At 55.4% G+C, this 14925-nt stretch overlaps 1 protein-coding gene across 1 annotated transcript; it reads right to left on the reverse strand.

Annotated features, from left to right (window-relative positions):
* Window positions 1-3811: 3811 nt before the first annotated feature.
* CCR7 (C-C motif chemokine receptor 7) lies at window positions 3812-14090 on the reverse strand. The gene is made up of 3 exons (XM_069481358.1): window positions 14081-14090; window positions 7610-7659; window positions 3812-4888 (listed from the first exon to the last, which is right to left on the reverse strand). Exons 1-3 carry the CDS (start codon window positions 14088-14090, stop codon window positions 3812-3814), a joined length of 1137 nt encoding a protein of 378 aa, XP_069337459.1.
* Between the last annotated feature and the right edge of the window lie 835 nt (window positions 14091-14925).

Consider the following 14925-nt stretch of genomic DNA (forward strand, 5'->3'; position numbering starts at 1 on the left):
AGAGACCTGGGTGGGTTATTTCCGTCTCTGAGCCTCGGTTCACTCATGAGTACGTTGGTGGGAAGGCCAGGCTAACTCATCTCTAAACGGCCCTCCAGCTTGATTTGTAAATTCTGTGGGGATGGAAATGGGGCTAGGAAATTGAATTTCGTTTTCTTGCAGTGAGCAACTTGTCTTTAGTTACCATTTCTTAAATATCTAAATGACTACCAACAACACTTATGTAAGCATTTCTAAGCATTTTGCATACATGGATTAATTTCCTCTTCGCAACAGCCCTAGGAGGTAGGTACTATTAATATCCTCCTTATACAGATTAGGAAACCGAGGCTGGGGGAGGCTAAGTAACCAGCCCAAGCAGTGGGGCTGGGATTCAAATCGAGCATTCTGGCTGCAAAGTCCCTGCTACTCGCCACCACGATCAGCATTCCAGGCACTGTGCCAAGTGATTACCCAAATCCTCTCCATATGCCAGTTGAGACATCTGAGACCAGAGCAGTTGAGCAACAGCTGAAGGTCACACGGCTGGGAAGCAGTAGGGATGAGATTCAAAGTTGGCAGGGCTCCCAAGCCTCTGCTCTCCCCCAGCCCCTCCCACAGCCCTGCCAGACTCTCGGGCTCCCCAGACAGGTCCAACCAATATCTTTCCATTTTGACGTCTCTTCGGGCCAGTCAGCTCCTCCCTTGGGAGCTCAGCTTCACCATCTAGACCATGATGGGGGTTGGCCCAGCTGATCTTTGAGGTCCCTGGGAACTCTGCGGGTCTGTGATGCAAGAGGTGTGGCGCTGCTGGCTGAAAGGGCAGATCTGTGGCCTGGGAATGCCTGGGGCCTGGCCTGGGATAGCAGCCAGGATGAGTGGGACAAGGTGCTGGTGATGGAATGAAGGGGACACTGGGGAGACTGGGGGAGGGCCATGGGGGCTGTGATCCCAGGCAGATGGGACACATGTACGAAGCAGATGAGAAAGGGGGAGAGAGAAGCCCTGGGTGGGCCTCCCAGAGGGCCCTTCCCTTCTTTCCAGGGGTCACCCCAAGCTCAGGGTAGGCGCGTGAGAGCGTTGGGCAAGGGAGCAGGGGTCAGGCCAGCACTGAGCCGAGGTCAGAACTTCTGAGACACAGCAGTTTGGGGAATTAACATTGCTGGGGGTTTTGTTTTCTCTGTAAATATTTGGAGATGTCCAGTTAGTCTAGAAAAATGTATTTGAAGCCGGGGTGGCGTGTTTGTGCAGCCTCCTGGCTTCCTTTTCCATGACTGCTCTGCTACATTCTTCCCCTTTAGGAACTGGGGGTTGTTTTCCCATCTGTAACCTCATTAGGGCGTACACACCAGCGGGCTCCACACGCACACGTGCTGGGCAGGTTCCCCTCGGGGACACAATGCACACTAGCATCGCCCCTGGCCACACGCTCGAGCACACACAGTCACAGCTGCACCTTTTAATGTTTAATGCCACCGCTGCGAACGCCGCTCCACGCTGACTGCGTCCGTGCCAGGCTCATTCCTCTCAGGGCACCGATTCCCAGCTTGGAGGCCAGCTGACACATCTTGTTAAAAACCTGCCTGCCCAGTGCGTCCCGCAGAGGGTAATGGCATGTGCTTATGAGATTAGAGAATTGGCATCATCACCCGGCACCTCCATGTTCAAAGGGGCTCATGTCACTGGGGGAAATGGATGGAATCACCTTCTGCGTGAGTGCCCCGGCTCCCCTCCCTCACCCCCCAGCCCAGCGCTCTTGCAGCTTGAGACACTGCCTCGTGCATCGCAGGCTGGACCAGCCTTCTCTCATGCTCAGAGAAGTCAGGGCTCCGGGTGGGCGCCAGTGCACACAGCGCCAGGGAGGGCTGGCCCGTGTACGGGGCAGTGTCTGTTCCTCTCTTCCCTGCTCCTCCGCAGCGGGTATCCACACTGCTGTGGTTTGAATGTAGGTGTCCTTCCCAGATAAACCCCAAGATAATGGTATTAGAAGGTGGGGCCTGTGGGAAGTGATTAGGTCCCGAGGGCTTCACCATTGTGAATGGGATTAATGCCTTTATAGAAGGACTGGGAGAAACTAGCTAGGCTGCTTTGCCCTTCCTCCCTTCCACCATGTAAGGACACAGCGTTTGTCCCCTCTGAAGGACACAGCAATAAGGCCCCATCTTGGAAGTAGAGAGTCTGCCCTCCCCAGACACTGAGTCTGCCAATGCCTTGATCTTGGACTTCTCTGCCTCCAGGACTATGAGGAATAAATTTCTGTTGTTTATTAATTACCCAGTCTGTGGCATTTTGTTTTAGCAGCAGGAATGGACCATGGTATATACCACGGATGGGCATTGCTGCTACAGTGGCCAGTGGAGAGTGTCGTGGATGGTCCCAGCTTTCAAGCAGCCAGCAAAGGGTTCCCTCCGGCCTATCTCGTGGCTTCCACGCTAGACCCCCTAATCCAGCATGCTGTGGTCTCTGAGCCCAGGGAAAGACCCTCCAAACACCAGTTTGGGGACAGGCAAGCAGGTCAGTGTGCAAATGCTGCTAAGGGTCGAGAGAGTTCCCAGGCACAGAGGATATCGGGACAACTTGGTCTTCCCGAAGCTCCGCTCAGATCTGCGTCTCCAGTTCACCGATGACCACACAGGTTTGAGGCCCATCCCGCGAGATCTGGAAGGGTATGTGCAAAATGAGCTTCCTTGTCTTCACCCTCCTTCAGCCTCTTGGGCCAGTGTCATCGGATGGGCGCAGAGCACAGCTAAGCGACCTGGTGGTTCTGAACATCTCTGAGAAACAAAGCTGGGGGAGGGCGGGGAGCAGGGGAGCCGGGGCGTGGTGCGGTGGGGCGGAGGGGGTTACAAAACAAGAACACACTCATTTGCCATTTACCAAAGATTTTTTTCCCTTTCTTTCAAAGCTGTTTTTCCCTCAAGGGAAAATTTTTATTTGTGTGTGAGCAAAATGTTGGTCTCTTAATGAATTGAAAGCACAACACAAGGAGAGTTTTATCTGTCCCTGCGACAAAGAAGGAAGAAGCAGCTCGTTGGCTGTGGGCAGCTGGCATTTTCGCCCTCCCCGTCCCCAACGTTTCTCCCTCTCCCCTCCTCCCATCCTAGCGGAGCTGAGCTCCGACTGCATGTCACCCCCACTCCAGGGTTCTGGCTGGGAACGTGGCTTTGGTCAGGCGGAGGCAGCTGTTCCAGCCTGCAGTAAACACCACACCCTCCCCGTCAAGAGTCTGGGAGGGCAACACGGCCTTCGAGGGCTCCCAGGGAGGCCTGGGGGACAGCAGAAAGAGAAGGAGGGAGGGGGTCAGATAAAGTTAGTCTGACAGGCAGATGTCCCCCTTTCCTCGCCAAGCCAAGATGTCTCCCCACCATCTCTGGTCTTGGAGACAAAGCCTGGTTTTCTCAAGACCTGGCCTGAGCTCTTGAGTCTCTGGGTTGACTCCTTTCTAGGTCGGAAGAAACTTCATTCAGAGGACTCGCCAGCCCTCTTCCTAACCGAGCACTCACCCATCTCGTCCCCTTCACTCCAGCAGGTGTGAATGGTTTCGTGACTTTCACTTTTGGTTTTTGGTTTAGGGGACAACAGCCTTGGTTGTGGGGTGTTGCCGGTTCCGGTGTTAGCTTATCAGCCACGTTTCTTTTCCACCTTAGTTGAGGTAGCTAGGGTTGGGGTTAAGCTGTCTTCTGGGGCACAGGTTTCCACTCTGAGGTCAGAGCTGCTTTTCCCCAGCAGCTTTTTTTGGGGGGGTGGAGGGGTCCTGAGTCATTGCATCTGCTCTCTGTCCCCACCCCAGGGGGTCTGGGAGAGGTCCCTCTAGTCCAGACAGAAGAGCTGCCTATGGGGAGAAGGTGGTGGTGGTCTCGGCCTCCACACTCATCGAGGAACGCCGGATGTGCCGGCAGGAAGACCACTGCCGGAGCCGCTCCTGGCTGAGGCAGCCCAAGTCCTTGAAGAGCTTGAAGAGGTCGTTGCGGAACTTGACGCCGATGAAGGCGTACAAGAAAGGGTTGACACAGCAGCGGACGCAGGCCAAGCTGTAGGTGACGTCGTAGGCGATGTCGAGCTGCTTGCTGACCTCACAGTTGCTGCTGGTGATGTTGAAACTGGCCACCGTCTGGGCCAGGACCACCCCGTTGTAGGGCAGCTGGAAGACTATGAAGACCACGACCACGGCGATGATCACCTTGATGGCCTTGTTGCGCTCAAAGTTGCGCGCCTGGAGCAGGGTGAGGATGATGACAAGGTAGCAGAAGCTCATGGCCAGCAGGGGGATGAGAAAGCCTATGACCATCTGGGCCACCTGGATGGTGATAAAGGCCTCCACGTGCTCGCTGATGAGAGAGCATCGCAACGTCTGCTCGCTGTTGCTCCTCTGGATGCCGCTGTACAGCAGCTCGGGGGTGGACAGCACCATGGCCAGCATCCAGATGCCCACGCAGGAGAGCTTGCTGATGAGGAGGACGCGGGCGCGGTGGCGGTGAGCCGAGACAGCCTGGACGATGGCCACGTAGCGGTCGATGCTGATGCACAGGAGTAGCAGCATGCCGCTGAAGAAGCTCATCTTGTAGATGCCAAAGATGAGTTTGCAAAAGTGAACACCAAAGACCCAGGACTTGGCTGCACTGTAGGCCCAGAAGGGAAGGGTCAGGAGGAAGAGGATGTCCGCCACGGCCAGGTTGAGCAGGTAGGTGTCGGTCATGGTCTTAAGCCTCTTGAAATAGATGTAGGTCAACACGACCAGCCCATTGCCCAGCAAGCCCACGAAGCAAATGACTGAATACATGACTGGCAGGAACCAGGCCTTAAAGTTCCGCACATCCTTCTTGAAGCACAAAGACTCGTACAAGGTGTAGTCCACTGTGGTGTTGTCTCCGATGTAATCATCTGTGACCTCATCTTGGCACAGGCACACCTGTGGGGAAGGAACAAGGGAAAACAATCCAGCTTAGCCAGGTGAGTCCAAATCTGGCTGGGACTGAGCCTAGAGTGGAGGTTTCAAAGTGTGGTCACATCCCTGTCATCCCCTGAGAACTTTCCAGAGCCCTGCTGAACCAGAATCTCGGCGGTGGAGGCGGGGGCGGGGTGGGGCGCAGGAATCTATAGTTGCCTAAATTCTCCAGGTGATTCTTTGGTTTAAAATCAGTGATTCTCAATTTGAACTTCCATGTGGGTCACCTGGTTAATCTTGTTAAATGCCTGTCCTGAACTCAGCAGGCTGGGGCGGGGCCTGAGGTTCTATACGGCTACTAAGAAGCACGTGTCTGATCTTGCCAACTCTGGGAGGAGTGACCTTTCGTGGAAATAGTCTGGGCTTTGGGGCCAGATGAGCTTAAGCTGGTGAAACACACTCGTCTCTCTGAGCCTCAGTTTTCTTGTCTGTGAAATGGAGATGAGTCCTGTCTCCTCCACGTGGTTGTGGAAGGTGCCCAGCCCAGGCTCTGGCACCGCTGCAAGTCCACGGAGCTTTTATTTTGCCCTCTGGAAACTCCGTGAGAGAACGTGTGTCTTCCTTCTTGAGCCTCCTTTTAAAAGCTCATGGAAAGGGTTTTCCAGGGGGCTTACAAAATACCCCAGCTTCTGACAGAAAATCACCTGGAGGTCAAGGCTGAGGGGGCCCCGAGTGGGAAGAGATGGCAAACGCTCCAGTTAGGAGGCCGGGAATCCCTGGGCTTGGGGTGAACTGCTGAGGTCGTGGGTGGCAAGTGACCTGGAGACATCACAGGTCCCTGGTGCCCTCCCGGCCCCCAGCAGGAGCTCGGGCAACTCGAGCCCAAGTGCTCGGAACCCCGTGATGGATGCCGGGCCGTGGCGCGTGAGCCCCTCAGCAGCTGTGTCTCTGGAAGAAAGGCAGCTCTGTCTCCCACTCTCCCCCTCTGCTTCCCCCACGTCACTGCCTCTCTCTCCCCCGCAGCCTCTTCCGGCAGATCCCAATCAGCAGGGCTCAGCTGCCGGGGCTTTTTTTAGCCTGTTTGCAGGGCTGCCTGAAGGTTCAGCAGCCTGCTGTGATTTTATCAATGAAGGAGTGGGCACAGCCTTGCGTGGGCTCCGCTCACTCCTGCGGGGCAGGTGGCTGGGCTGGAAGCCTGCCTTGGACACTCAGGGGCCTTCCTCCAGGAACTGGACTCTTAGCAGCTCCACGACAATGGGTTTCCATACACTGGGGCTAGAGGGACTCCCCGCATCTTGTTCAGTCTCTCTCACTTCCAAGTTCTGGATTCATCACTGCCCTGCTTGGGGACAGGGTGAGGACAAAATCATGTCCGGGAGCCTTTTCTCTGGGCATTGCTAGCCTGAGAAGAAAAGTCAGTGGCAGCCCCTGTTCCCTCATCTGGGCCTGGCTGCAGCCTGGGAGCCCCTGAAAAGGCTGGCTGCCCTCAGTCCATCCAAGGTAGGGCCTGGGCCTTAGTCCGAGGTCCGTGGACGTGAGGGGGGCTGGGCTTCCAGCCTCTATGAAGTGTGCTCCCCACCACTCAGTCCTCTCTGTCTTGTTCCTGCTCCACCACCCCCAGCCTTGCCGCCTGTGCAGCCCACAGCCCCACCACATCCTGCCCTGCCTGAGCCCCCTCCCCAAGTGAGGGAGAACGAGCCAAAGCTGTCCCCTCTTCTCCCCAGCCCTCTAGCCTCTGCTGCCAGCAGTGTAGCCCCTCAGAGTCCTGGAGGGAGGGGAGAGTGGTGATGGGGAAGGGGCCAGGCTGTGGGCAGCCCACGCTCTGGGGGCCCCTGGGATGGGGTTTTGGGAACAGTGCCCAGCTTGGGGCCTGCCTCTGGCCCGAGCTCCTGGAAAGCTGCCCCTCTGGCCTGCAGACCTGGGGACGAGCCGAATTCTGCAGCATTGTCCCTCCAGCTCTGGCCTCAGCTGGGCCCCTCACCCGCACTCCAGAAGCTCCTGCCTTTAACACGTGGGGGAAAGTTGACTCCCCCATTGCAGCTGCAGTTTCTTGTAACCCTGGCACTTGGTGGGACAAACTTTCTCCGTTTCTGGGGTTGAGACACGGAACCTTGTAAGACGGGGTTCTGTGTTCCTGCAGCACTCAGGCCTGCTGTAAAGATTTGCTCCATCCACCACCCTCTCCATGTCCCCGGAGTCCCATCCTTTCTCCCCTCCACCCCCAGGGAGGTTGATGGGTCCCAATTTCACAAAAGAAAACTGTGGCTGCCAGGGGAACCTTCGGCTGGAGTTAGGGGGAAGAAAACTTTGGGGTGATAGTATAGTAATCACGGCTCTTTTCTCAGCCCACACGTGGGGTTTTACACATGGGGGTGTGTGCGCACACATGAAAAGCTGGTAACCTCACAGCCTTTGCGTTTTGCAGCTGTTCTCTCTGAAAGAGCTCAGAGTCCATGTTTCTGTCTCCTGGGTGGGAGATTGGAGGTGGGGTGGGGAAGGTGACGGTGAGTTATTTTCCCGCACGTTTTAACTTAGATGGGGTAAAGGAAGTCCAGAGAACATCTGTGGCTCCCCAGGGTCACTCCACAGAGGGAGAGGGGGCAGCCATCAGCTTAATGAATGGCAGGTGGGTTTGTGTCGGGGCCTTCTCTCTTCTAGCAAACGCCCAGCTCCTCCAGCAGGACCTCTGGCTTGGGAGGGGGCTGCGGAGGAGGGATCAGAGCTGTCCTTGGCAGGGAACCTTACCTGGAAAATGACAAGGAGAGCCACCGCCAGCACACTTTTCATTGGTTTCCCTGTAGGAGACAAGGCGAGGAAGTTACTGCTTGGCAGGGACAACTCGTTGCGATTAAAGAGAGCAGTGGAGGGGAGACGCCATTGGGAACTTTCATCCCAAGCTCCAGGCACTGCGTTTGCCGAAAGAGAACATCAGAACCAGATTGTGCCTTTGAACACCTGGCCCGCTGCCCGGCATCACTGTCCTCACCTCCCTCTCTTCCTCCTCCACTCTCAGGCTCCCGAAAGAAGCAGCAGCAGAATGTGGGGCACCCCCCCCACCGTCTTGCCCCATCTAGGCTGCTTCTGGAGTTGGAGGGTCCTCCCGAGCTCAGAGCCCCCGCAGGCCTGGGCTTCAGCTGACCCTGACTCGAGGGTCTGACTGCCCCTCGCGCCCTCTGTGGTGTAGGAAGGGGAAGGTGGTGGTAGCTGCGTGTGCTCACGTGTCCTGCACTGCTTTGGTGCCAGCAGCCACCGGCCTGGGGAGCACTTCCCTGGTGTCCAGGCGAGTGGGCAGCCACACGCGAAGCCCTGAATGTCTCCCGAAGGAGGCAGGCTGAGGAAATGGGGTGATTTCACAGCACCCCCACTGAACTGACAGCCAGCACTGACAGCTGGTTCACTGAGCCCACACCCTGGGCCTGACTTTGGGGCAGCGACCTCTTCCCTTTTACCCAGAGCAGGCCCAGGAACTGTGTGCTGATGCATGAATGAAGGATAACTGACTAAGTGAATGAGTAAATGAGTGCTTGTCCTTCCCCCTTCTCCTTGAGGAGGGCTCCTCAAGGTGGCCTGAGGGCACATTGCCCTGGGGCAGTGTGGTGGGATGGATGCTAGTCCCTGACAGCGTTCATCCTACTTTTTGTTTTTTCTTAACTAAAATGTGTGCATACATTTTGTCTCCTTTAACTTGTTTTCTAGTCCGAGGCCTTGGGGGAACGGTGGAAGCCGAGCAGGGTCAGCTTTGGGTAGGGACACATTCTGGAAGCCAGGAGCCTCTCCTTGGCTCTGAGCAGCAGACGGAGACCCCAGGTTAGCACAAGGCCTGGATGTACTCAGTTCAGCTTTGAGCTGAGCCTTGGGCCAACGGAGCTTATTTCCTCCTAAGGCTGAGCAGGGAGGACAGTTGACAGAGCCATCTGTGTAGAAGTCTCATCTACCTACCAGTCTGGGAGCACCCCCAGGGCAGGAGCTGTGCCTTCTTTCCCTTTGCAGCCCCCTCCCAGTACTCCGACCCTCAGCTCCCAGCCAGGGCCTGGCCCACAGGAGAGTCAGAGTCACTGTGAGGCCACATGTGAAAGGCAAGGCAGGACCGGCAGGACTTGCAGGCCCGTCCTCGCAGCTCCAGCCTCAGTAGGGGCAGGAAGAGCATGGGACCCTGCCACAGGCATTCTCTGGAAGCCGGGGGAGCTGCGCGAAACCAGCCGTCCCTTGTCCTTGGCCACAGCACCATCTGCTGGAAATCTAACTGCATGGCACCCAGCTTGCCGTTCTTAACGTGCTCCTGGGGGTGCTGGTCAGGCTGGGGATTCTGGGCTTGGGAGCTCCTAGGGGGAGGGTGGAAGGGCATGGGGCCAGATAAATAAATAGGTATTTCTCCCACCGCAAGCAATTTATCCCGCACACTACTGCTAGACACGTCTTCCCGAAGCAGAGCTCCCATGCCAATACCCCTCTCCCCTGCCCCCCCATGCCTTCCTCCTAAATCCTTAGGGGCTCTACCCAGTCCTAGGATGAAGCCCCCAGTGCTTGGCCTGGCAGTGGAGCCCTCCACTGTCTACTTGAACCTGCCTTCCTAGCTGCATCTTCTGTGTCTGGGGACAGGCACCCACTGGCCTGTGTCCCCAGCCTGCACCCAAGCTTTTGCAGTCCTGATGGGAATGGGTCCTTGTGCAGCAGCGTGGTGGCCCTCTCCTTCCCCTTTCTCACTGCATTACCCCTGGGCTTGAGTCTACATGTCTACACTACACGCAACCACAGTCTATTCAGGGCCCAGCGCACCGCCCATCCTCCACTGACTCATCTTGATGTGAAGCGCTCGAGGTTTCTTTCAACACGTAAATGTCTTTCGGTTACTCTAGAGAAAGCCCACTCTGACTGTCAGTGAGAAATGAGAAACCTCAAAGTTTTGATAAGTCACAGAGGGTGAAATACAAGGACGGGAACGGTGTTTCTGTTTTACTCTGATGACCCCTTCTCCTGAGCCCTCTCTCATCCCTTTTGCTACTGTGGGGGGCGGGGGAGGAATTGGGAGGGTGCCAGTGTGTGTGTGTGATTGCGTGTGTGTGTGTGTGTGTGTGTGTGTTGGAGATGGTGGAGGAGCAGGCATCTTGTAGGTCCAGAACAGGCAGTTTTCAAGAAAGGTAGCAGGGGAGCTTAGGGGAACTCTGGTGTGTTGTGGGGGGAGCCTGGTCAGTGGCCATGAGTCAGATCATTCCTGTCTGTTACAAAGTCATAAAGCAACCGCGTCTTGGCAGCAGCTTGGGTAAGACCAATGAGGTTGGGAATCTAAGGGTTTAAGGAGCAACGGTTGACCTAGGTGTTGGGTGTTTTCTGAGTTCTTGAGTTTTCAGTAATGATCGTCATGGAAAGAAAATTCCCTAGAACTCCAACTCGGGCCCCGAGCATGAGAAACTTCCCATCTGGGAGGAAGGGATTCCTGGATGGCTGTTCCCAAAACCCAGAACTTCCAGCCCCACATTGTTCCAGGCTTCCAGAGGGGAGGCTGCCTGGGAAATCATGGTTGCCCATCAGCTGGCTCCAAGAGCTGCCCCCCAAGATTTTTCCTCCCTGGACATCCTCACCTGCCAATACATAACTTTTCTCTCTTTTTTTTTTTGAGAGAGAAGTGGGGAAGCCATAGGAGATCTGGACAGCAGGTGAGAGGCCTGGGGAAACCCCTTTTAGACAATAGGCAGGGATGGGTGAGAGCTGGTTGGGGCTTCTAGTCACCATTATATCAGCTGCAGTGTCCAGTAATAGAATTCATGTGTGCTGAGCTCTCACTGTGCATCAGACTGTCTGCATGTGTGATCTCATTTCATCCCCTCACAAGCCCTGTGAAGTAGGTACTACTATTATTCCCACTTACTGAAGCACAGCACGATTAGTAGCTTCCCAGGGTCACACGACTGGCTACGAGTAGAGCTGGGCTTTGAACCCTTCCTTTGACTCTGGAAACCACGCTCTTAACCATTCTTTTGCGCTGCCACTGAGTCATAACATTTTGTCAGCTATGCTTGGTGATTCTCACTCTATATTCCGGAAATTAGAGGCCCAGAGAGGTTAAGCCAAACGCCTGGGGTCACATAGCTGCCAAGTGATGGACCTGAGATTTGACGGGGACAGCAAGGCTTGGGCTCTCACTACTGCATCGCTATGTTTCTGATGAGCCTGCCGTGGGCAGGTCTTCCACGAGCATGGAGGGCACCCTCGTTCTCTCCCATTCCATCAGCCATCCAGTTCTGTTGCTTCTGTCTCCTGACATCTCTCGGAGCTGAACCTACTTCTGTCCTGACCGGAAGCTTTGCTGCCACAGGGCTTCTTCCGCAACACAGATCTCTTCCTTTAATTCGCCTAATTGAAACATACCTTCACTGACTCCCCATTGCTTTCAGGATAGTCCAAACTCCTTGGCGATGCCACACCGAATTTTAAGGCTTGGCCCTCCTGTGCCTGTGGCTCCCCCCGCCTCCTTGGTGTGGCAGCTTCTTTTCACCCTCCTCAGCTTGCCTCTTTCTTGTCTCGATTACCTTAGTGGGAGCTGACCCTCAGCGAGCCCCAGGCTGAGTCCCTAGGATGCCTCACGCTTGTCTGCCTGGGGTGTTTACAATATGGGATCTGGATGCTCTCAGGTGGGGTGTGCGCCCCCTGGTTCCCTCTACCCCTCCACTTCCTATGTCTTAGGCTCCTTTTCTCTTTCAGCTTGTTGGCCTCTGATGGCAATAGAGTTTGTCATCCATGCCATATCCCAGGCCCCTTGCTCCTTCTTGTTTGGCTTGACAACTCCTGCACACCCTTCAAAACTCACCTTAAATACTTCTCTGACCCACGTTCCCTTCTCATCTTGCCCTTACCCCCACCAACACTGTATCTCACTCTGTGGCAGCAGCTTAGTGACATATGTCTCTCTCTCCCCACCAGGCTGGTCATCCCTGAATTCCTCAAGCAATTAGAATTGAGTGAAAGAAAGTCCCAAGCGCAGAGGAGAGATTTTTCCAACAGCCGGTTCAGCCTTCAGGGTTCTTCTCACCCTGCCCCTCGACCCCCAACCTAGTTCCCAGAAGAGATTGGCCTCCAGTTCCTTCAGCATCCCCCCCCGCCACCATTCATGGCTGGGCTGTGAGACACAAGTCTCTCACAGGCTCATTTTTCTTTGCTCTGCCTGACTGAGATCTTTGTCCTCGTTGCTTGAAGGTGGGGAGGGCGCCTCGGAGCTGCTCATTCAAATAGTGAAAAAGGCCAGCTCAGCCCTGCCTTGGAGTTTTCACTTTGCGTAACAGAAACCCTGCCTCCTCACCCGCCTCTGGTTCCCTGCTGGGCAGATGAAGAGCAGAAAAACAGATCCTTCGTGGCCCACCCTCCCTACCAACGGTCCAGAGCGCGTTTTGAGCAAAGCTGCTCAGTGGCTTCCTCCGAGCCACCCCCCCCCACCGGTATTTTGGGTTCGACCGTTGGGGCTCTCTCGGGTTGAGTGAAGAAGCAAGAACATCCCTTCCTCCTGGACGAGAGGTCGCCCCCACCGCCCGCATCAAGGCCTAGGGGTCTAGCACCCCCAAACCCAGACCTGCTGGAGCCAGTGCCCAGGCTCGACAACGCGCCGGTTGTGCGCATCTGCCCAACTCTGTGCTCAGTCTTGAGGATGCCTTGAAATCAGCGAGGGCGGGAGAATTTACACAATGGAAATTGGCAAGCGCTACACGTTCAGGGCCTTTCCTCTGCCCTGGGGAGCTGCTTTTCAAACATTCAGCAGCACCGCCACCGCCACCGCCACCGCCACCGGGGCACTGCTTGGCTTCCTTCCCAGAGGCCAATAGGAAAGCCTGGGGCAGGGTCCCCTGTGTTTGACGTCCACACTCTGGGGTTGTGGTCAGTGGGGGTGGATGTGTGGGGAGTGGGATTAAAGAGCAGACTGGCTGGGAAGAGAGGAAGTTGGAAGAGATTTTCAAAAACTAAAATCTCCTGAGTTCTTCGTGCCATGTATTCATTCATTCCACAGACGTTGTCTGCTCACATCCCCACAGTACCCCGGGAGGCAGAAATGACAGAACGAGACTCTGCCTTTCAGGAGTTCACAGTCAGTGGGTAAGGTGACCGCTTGACCCTTTCACAGCTGTTTGCTGGGTCCGGCTCTGGGGTTCAGGGCAGGTGGGGAAGGAAGAGATGAAGTCGAGGAGGAGGCTGTGGTGTGGCAGCGAGGGTGTGAGGCCAGCACCAGGGAACCTTCACTTTTTAAAGCCAACCCCTTGCGGCTTTGAGGCCGCCGTGGTGCTTTGCTTGCTGGTGAGATGAGCCATCTAGGAACCGGCCCTCTCAGCCTCAGCCGGGTCTGATTCTACAGCCGAGATTTGTAAAGGGGGTGCCTGGAGCTGGACGAACCACTTAGAACCCCCTCAGGGCTTGCCTTGTACCCCTCTAGTTGAGACTGAGGTTAGATTAAAGGAAGGGCTTTTTAAAGAGCAGAACTGTCTGCCTGGGTGGAGTGAGTGGGGTTTGCTCAGCAGCAGGGGCTGTGCTGGAGGTCTGGCTAGGACTCCCCCAGGTCGCATGCCCCTTGCCATCCCATTCCATGTTACCCGCACACATCTTAACTTGCAGGGGGCAGCAGCAAAGCCAGTGCAAAGCTGGTACAAGGCTGGTAGGATGAGCAGCAGACAGAAAACAACCACGGCTTGCATCTACATTGCACTGTACCATTCACACAATGCTGGCACCTTCATTTTGCTCCTCCCAACAACCCCAAGAGGACAAGAATCTAATCTCTCTGAAGCAGAGGAGAAAAGTGGGAATCAGAGAGGGGGTGGAGGGTCCTGAGGCTCCCTATTGAAACTGGTCCCCAGCAGTCCCAGAGGTTCTCACCCATTGCCCCCAAGCTGAGGACAGGTTCTGGTCAGATCACCAAGCCCAGACCAGTTCTCTTGCAAGTTAAGGAGTGGGTGGGCAATTTCTTATGTCCCTGCTGTTTTAGAAAGACATGACCTCTGCCTCTTTGTCCTTCCTGGCACCAAAGGCTGCCCCTTCCCCTGTGTCTGAAAGGACAGATGCACCTCTCCAGGGACAACGGGGTGGCATTTTCTGGAAGCAGCCACCAGTTCCCACCAAATCAGACCTGCTTTCTCCTGGAGGCTCCCCTAGGCTTTCCAGCCCCATCCTCTGCTCCCAATCCACAGGATCAGTCTGGGTGTCTGAGACCCCAGTTCTCCGATAAGGAGGCTCACTCACCCAGGTCCATGGCGCTCTGGGCAGCGAAACCACACAGGAAGGCAGTGCCGGGCCTCGCGCTACCCCTGTCTGGGGAGGAAGTGGTACCAGCCCCTTTTAAGTTGTGAAAAGAGCCACAGCTTCCCTGCCCCTCCCACTCTGCTCCTCCCTCCAGCCCTCCCCGCCTCATGCAGGGCCCCTCCGGTGCCTCTAGCAGTATGAGAAAGGTGACAGAGTGACAGCCCCCAGTCACTGGTCACAGGATCCTGAATCATCAGGTCATTTACATTCGAAAACCCCCCGTGCCACCTGGCAGAGCCTAGATGAGGGGCAATTTATTGATTCAACAAATGTTTATGGTGTGAATATCACATGCCAAGCCACAGGGTAGATGCTGGGGAAGTCAGAGATGAGTGAGAGATGTGTCCCCATCTTGCCCTGCTCAGTGCCACAGGAGGCTGCAGCTCCCAAACTACTGTTTCTCTGGCTTCTGGAGAGATCTGGCCCATGGGAGGCACTGACACGTGCTGGAAGGTAGACGGAAAGGGATATGCTAGGGTGTGTGTTTTTTCTTTTCTTTTCTTTTCTTTTTTTAATGACAGCTTCATCGAGATGGAATTCACATATTATAAAATCCACCATCTTAAAGTGTATAATTCAATGGTTTTTGTGTATTCACAGAGTTGTGCAACCATCACCACAATCAGAACATTTTTTCTCACCCTCCCCATCAACCCCGTAAACATTAGCCAATGACTCCCATCTCCCCTACACTGCTCTCGACAGCCCTTGGCAACCACAGATCTACTTTCCGTCTTTATGGATGTGCCTATTCTGGACATTTCACATAAATAGAAGTGTGCAAG

Source organism: Eulemur rufifrons, chromosome 9 (assembly GCF_041146395.1).
Source record: "Eulemur rufifrons isolate Redbay chromosome 9, OSU_ERuf_1, whole genome shotgun sequence".
Taxonomy (NCBI): domain Eukaryota; kingdom Metazoa; phylum Chordata; class Mammalia; order Primates; family Lemuridae; genus Eulemur; species Eulemur rufifrons.